The 6,464-nt window shown below is 40.3% G+C and overlaps 1 protein-coding gene across 1 annotated transcript in view; it reads left to right on the top strand.

Annotated features, from left to right (window-relative positions):
- LOC104514182 (glycogenin-1-like) overlaps positions 1–6,464 on the top strand; it is a gene marked incomplete at its 5' end in the record, with an annotated part of 11,744 nt that overhangs the window by 1,081 nt on the left and 4,199 nt on the right. The window contains 5 exons of the mRNA XM_010157769.1: positions 850–1,024; positions 2,276–2,438; positions 2,990–3,110; positions 3,906–4,128; positions 5,262–5,402. Coding sequence (XP_010156071.1) covers positions 850–1,024; positions 2,276–2,438; positions 2,990–3,110; positions 3,906–4,128; positions 5,262–5,402 — 823 coding nt within the window. The remainder of the gene's footprint in view (positions 1–849; positions 1,025–2,275; positions 2,439–2,989; positions 3,111–3,905; positions 4,129–5,261; positions 5,403–6,464) is intronic.

The following is a 6,464-nucleotide window of genomic DNA, read 5'->3' as shown; positions in this document are numbered from 1 at the left end:
TATATATATATTTTTTTTTTAATCAGATACTTTTCAGAAAAGTACATCACTGAGCTATGCTTCTGAAAATCTGTACCTACTCTTAGTTCTTTCCCAGTTAAATCCTGGCCCTTGAAGATCAGTCAATCAAAAGCAAATGACTCTGAAATCTAGATAATCAGCACAGGCTTTTCCTTTTCTGTGTTTGTAGAACATCCAGGAGTTTGTAGTTAATAGTGTAATGTAAATAAATAAGCTGTGTTTAAAAGAGTGTTTTCTTGCATCTTGAAGGGAAATTACCTACTTACCTCTAAAATTCACTGAAAAATATGCATAGAAAAAGGTTGTCTTCCTAAAAGTCGCATTTGAGGTGATTTGCAGTAGCGAGCAAGCATATGTTGCCTGTTTGAAAAGGTGCAGTTTTGCACTGGTGTTGACTTGGGCACGATGGGTGCAAATGCCTGCGCTGGCAGCATGTGCCACATCCTGTGCAGTGCACAAGGAGGGCACACAGTGGGGTGCTCTTCTTCAGAGACAGCCGTGAAGGATGAAAGCTGCTTTAATGTCTCTTGGTGTTTCTATAGGAGATTAAGTAACTAAAATAAGGATTGGTTTCTTCTGTGTCCGGCACCTGTCACTTTGAGATGTGCTGGTCCCGTAGCAGAAGAGGCGATGGTTTATGGCCTGATTGATAGCTGTCACTTCAGCAGGCTGTTTACAAGGGCTTTTCAATTCTGACTTCTCACTCTAACCAATCGATCTAGCCTTTGTTATTGCCATAATAAATATGGTGCTGTATGCCACTGTTTCCATGCCGTGAGTGAACTCTGATGAAGCTCTTTTCTTTCCCTCCATGGCTTGTGCTGGTAGGTCTGTCCTCCGTAGCGTGTTTGACGAAGTTATCGAGGTGGATGTGCTTGACAGTGCTGACTCGGTCCATTTGGCTCTTATGCAGAGGCCAGAACTGGGAATAACCTTCACTAAGCTTCACTGTTGGACTCTTACTCATTACAGCAAATGTGTCTTCATGGATGCAGACACTTTGGTGAGTAGAGCGGGAGCTGTGGAAATGCTTGTGCTGCCCTGAGTGTGGGATGCTTCCTCGTCAGGCAGCCTGCCAGCCGGTGAAGTGACCACATTTGCCGGTGGTCACAAGGCCGCAGGAGCTCCAGGTGGCTTGTTTTGGCAATGCTCATGGTTCTCCCGGCTGCAGAGAGATAAATCCTGGTTTGAGAGTAACCTCAGGACTGTCCTCAAAAGATAACCACAAACTCACTCCAGGCAAATGGGCTTCTGATGGATGTATAAAATAGAGTGCACTCATATGCTTTGGTTTGAACTTACTCTGGTCAGAAGGCAGGCCAGTCTTAGAATAATGAAAAAAAAAAAAAAGCCCAGAAGTTACTTTGAAAAAATCTTTTCTCTCAGTAACTCTAACAAATAAAAATGGTCATCATTTTGGCAAGGATAATAATGTCAGCCTTCCCTTGCACTTACATGGCTCACTGGAAAACTGGGATGCATTTTAATTTCATGGGATTGTATTTGAAGTAGAAATGAAATTAAGTTATTCTTATGAGGTGAGGGAGGGAGGCTTGTGATTTCCTGCTTTACATTAAAGGAGGAAGGTAAATACCTGTTTTAAATTCAATAAAGTAATCTTTCTCCTAAAAAATTTTTCTTCTCCTGCTTGTCACAGTGGCTCAGTTGTGGGTGGGTTCCAGACTTTCAGCGGTGGCACAGCTATCTTCACACCAACTTTAAAAGTGATCTGTGCCTTAACCTGATTGATTTTCCCTGCTTCCCTGTAAAGCTTAAAAAGCAAACCGCTGAGATAAACTAACATTAAAAAATGTTAGTTTTTTTAAATGTTAGTTTAATGAGAGATGTTTTTTCTGCTACTCCTTTAGTCAGTCAGTTGATAAACTATTTGGATTCCCAGCTTTCCTTGAGCTCTGTTGCAGTTACTGAGAATAGTGGACTGTGGGAAAGTGAGCTAGGAAAGAAGGACATGGTGTGCAGAAATATTAAAAGGGACCTTCTGGAGGATCTCCGAGGTTTGTGGGATAATTTCACGGGCTTTGCACTTTTATCAGAGAAATCACAGACAACCAGAATCAATGTTGCCTTATTTTAAAAACAGAGGTTCTGACGCTTAGCGTATTTTGCATTGCCACTGCTTTTATGCTCTGCAAGCTCTGTACTTGGAATTTACTCTGTTGGTACCGATTTAACAACTCGGGTTCTAGACAAGCATTTGCTCTAACAATTTTTCTTTCTTCCTGCTGTCTCTAAGGTGCTTTGCAACGTTGATGAACTGTTTGATCGAGAAGAGTTTTCGGCAGCTCCTGATTCTGGCTGGCCTGACTGCTTCAATAGTGGTGTATTTGTGTTCCGACCTTCTTTGAAAACCTACAACCTACTGCTCCGGTTCGCTGCTGAACATGGCAGCTTTGATGGTAAGGGGTGAAGTGCAAGGCAGTCGATTCCATCTCAATAAGCTGTTTCTCCATAGCTTCCGTGCTGTCTGGCAGAATAGAGGAAGGCAGGAGTTCTCTGGGCTTTACAAAATTGTGCCCCCACAAAGATTTAAGGTGCAGACCTTTGCCTCTTCTGCTGTATTTAAGACTCATCAACTTACTGTGGACTGTGCTTCCCAGAAAAGGGCAGTGAAGGGACACTGCATCTGGGTCTTGCTCAGGAAGTTTTAATTTTGCTGTCTGGTTTAGGAGAGAGAAATGCAGCTGGTCTTCCGTCTTCTGCTCTGAGGGACACCAAAACCCTTTCCTACTCCTTTCTTCATGTATTGCAATAGGAATCCACTTACACTGAACTTGCATCGGAGTGGATCAGGTATTATTCACTTGTACCTGCTCACTTGACCATGTTGCCAAGTCCAAGTTGCAGTGCCATAAACACACCAGTCTCACTCCCATCCTTGGATGTAAACTTCTGACGTGAATTTCAGTGTACACGTAATTATGGTAATACTGTTTTGTATGTTCTTTAGGGGGTGATCAAGGCTTGTTGAATAGCTTCTTCAGCAACTGGGCAACAGCAGATATTGACAAACACTTGCCTTTCCTCTATAACTTGAGCAGCAGTGCTGTTCTGCTTTCAATCAGTAAGTAGTAACACTTCTGACTGAGAGAATAATAATGGCATATGCTGGCAATTATAAATTACAGTGGTCAGAAATGGTGTTGTGTAAAACTCATGCAGTAGAAACTTAAATGCAATATGAATGTCTTGAATATGGACACAGAGTCCCAGAGTTGGCTCCGTTGTCTCATATGTTGTTTTAGAGAAGCTTTTCTGATATTTTAAAAGGTGTAGATTACTTTAGCACTAGGTTCTGACAGCTTTACTTTGAAAGATGTTCCCTTCTTTTCCAGTCAGTTCTATGGGAAACAGTTGTTTTGATGTGTGGTTGGTTTTTGTGGTTGTGGTTGTTTTGGTTTTTTTTTTTCCCAATCATTTCATAGGTTCTTCCAAGAAGATTTAGGTTGTCATGAATTACTGTTCCATTTGCAGAAAACACTCTTACTGGAAGGTGAACTCAGGAAGATGTATTTGTTAGCAATTTTTAATATGGGATCCGTAATAACCAATTTGTTTGTGAACAGTTGAGGCAGGAAGACTGAATATGGTCCTGCATGAACTGGTCACTTTTCCTTCATGACCTTTTCTACCAGAATCAGCAGCTAGAAGCAAATGGCAATACAGTCTTTTGTTTTCTGTATGCTAAACACGATACCTTAATAAGATGAGAAAAGATATTAACGTATATACTCATATTGAATGTGTTGCTGCTGCAAAATGTCGGTATTACCTCACCAGTGACAACAAGCATGTTTCTTTAGCAGTTTTTGTATGCTGGAAAGGAAAATACTTAATGTATAGCCCTGTATGTTTAATCTCTACAGTTTTGGGAGAGATGCCAAAGTTGTTCACTTCTTGGGAGCAACAAAGCCCTGGAACTACAAATACAACCTTCAGACAAAGAGAGTTATGCAGGATGGCACCACCTCTGGATCTTTTCATCAGCTGTCATTTCTTGCCCTCTGGTGGAATATATACAGTGCCAGTATATTGCCTTTGTTAGAAAAACTTCAGAAGATGGAAGAGTCAGATTCTGATGAATGCAAGGTAACTAATAAGGAGTTAGTGGGAATATGCTGGAATGACAAGAAAAATTCTGAAAATTTTGTGTTTGCTAGAGGAAGGAGTTACATGGGGAAAACAGTATGTCTTGGTTGGTAGAAGCAGTGATTGCTTCTAGAAGCATCTAAACTAGCCGTTTAAGAAGGATTTTTAGTACTACTGGCTTTCTAAAGATTTCCCCCAGCCCTTTTCTTAATTGATGAAGAGTTTGTATGGGAATGTATGCATACAGATTCTGCAAATTAAACACAAAGTATGATACAAATTAACCAGAAAAGGTGATAATCTGGCCATAGCTAAGTTGATGTAGGCTGTCAAACTAGCCCTTGAAGTATAGTAGAATTTACCTTTTCAGAACTGCATTATAACTTGTTTTATGAGGGTCATAGCCAATAAATAAGATTTGCAAAGGCAGTGTTAATTACGTTTAGGATGTTCTATTCAGTACTCATGTCATCAAGCATGTCCTGAGCTTTTAAACTCCGTTTCTTCAAAGGAAGTGCAGCAATGTATGATTTCCATGAATAGAATAAAAAAATCTGTTGATAAATAGATGATATCTTGGAGACCAGCAGCATAAAGTAATGAGTAGGAGAAGTACGATTTTTAATTTTGTATCCAGGCATGACAATTTAGTTCACTTTTATGCATAAGTAAATATTTTCTCAATGATTTTTTTAATATTAGGCTACTACCATCGTTGAACTAATTGCATAGTCCATAAGATCAGTTCGACAATTACCATCAAAACCCCAGAGAGGAATTTGATTTGTTAACCTTGTGACAGATTGGAAAGCAGAGGAAGGAATGGGTAGTTTTTATCTCTTACTTTAACATGTTTTAATTTTTAAGAAACTGTGCAGTAAAGAAAAATTCCAGCTACAGTAACATGAAGGTGGAAATACCTGTTAATTTACCCCCTGACGATGCTGGCATACCCATGAGTGCAAAAAACTAAATTGCAACGTGCTTTGAGTCTGGGAACACAAACTTTTTTGAATTTATTAACTTATTCCTTTAATGCTGAAATCCCTGTAAGCAAGTGAAACTGTTGTAAATAAGGTATTAACTTCCTGCAAAATTTTGTTTCGGTGGTGAGATGTTCTTGTTTTTGATAGCACACTTTCAATGGAGTTGAAATTACACTGAAAAAGGTCAGTCCTTATGTGGCCAATTCGCTGCAAACACCTATGCTTCCAGAGCAGACGTATGAAGTATATCCCGCAGCACATTCACCGGAGGAACTCGCTTTCAAAGCTGTGAGTATGTTGTGTATTACTATATGCAGTAACAATGTAAAATAATATACTAAAATGAGATTTTTTTTTTTTTTTTTAAAAATTATGCTTCTGATTTGGGAAATTATACTTTCTTCAATTTAGCTGCAGGTAAATTGAAATTTGTTGCTAGCATCTGAAGTAGTCCAAAGAGTATTTTTTTTCTTTAATCTTTAGTCATGCATGCATGATGTATCTGGAGGTTGAAAGAGTTTTCATTGAATTTACAAAGAGATTTCTTATTGGAAGTTGTTAGGTACTTAATTAAGTGTAATATAAAAAAAGTGAAAGTTCGGTTATCAAAGTAATCTTTTGGAATATTAATAGTCTTGTAAATTCTTGTATTTAAAATTAGATTTTTTTCTGTCACTCCTCTGTAGAAATTACTGGGTTGTTTTTTTTGCAAAAGTGTTGACTCAGACAACTGTTCCCCAAATTTCTTTGATATGGGTAACAAGGATTGTCTTAAAAGACTCCACTGATGAACACTTCAGGGGTCCTGGGTCTCTTATCACACAGATTCACAGAGTGGAAGGGGTTGGAGGGGACCTCTAGAGATCATCTAGTCCAACCCCCCTGCCAGAGCAGGATCACCTAGAGTAGATCACACAGGAACAAGTCCAGGCGGCTTTTGAAAGTCTCCAGGGAAGGAGACTCCACCACCTCTCTGGGCAGCCTGTCCCAGTGCTCTGTCACCCTCCCAGTGAAGAAGTGTTTCCTCATGGTCAGGTTGAACCTTCTGTTTTCCAGTTTATGGCCATTACCCCTAGTCCTGTCACTGGACACCACTGAGAAGAGCCTGGCCCCATCTTCCTGACACCCCCCCGTTAGATATTGATAAGCATTGATGAGATCCCCCCTCAGCCTCCTCTTCTCCAAGCTAAACAGACCCAGCTCTCTCAGCCTTTCCTCACATGGAAGGTGCTCCAGGCCCTTAATCATCTCAGTGGCCCTGCACTGGGCCTTCTCCAGTAGTTCCCAGAGGAGCCCAGAGGTGGACACAGTACTCGAGGGGGAGGATAACTTCCCGTGGCCTGCTGGCCA

The sequence above is a fragment of the Eurypyga helias genome, unplaced genomic scaffold (assembly GCF_000690775.1).
Source record: "Eurypyga helias isolate BGI_N326 unplaced genomic scaffold, ASM69077v1 scaffold38988, whole genome shotgun sequence".
Lineage (NCBI taxonomy): Eukaryota > Metazoa > Chordata > Aves > Eurypygiformes > Eurypygidae > Eurypyga > Eurypyga helias.
The sequence above is the reverse complement of the archived record's forward strand: the minus strand, read 5'-3'. Positions and strand labels throughout refer to the sequence as shown.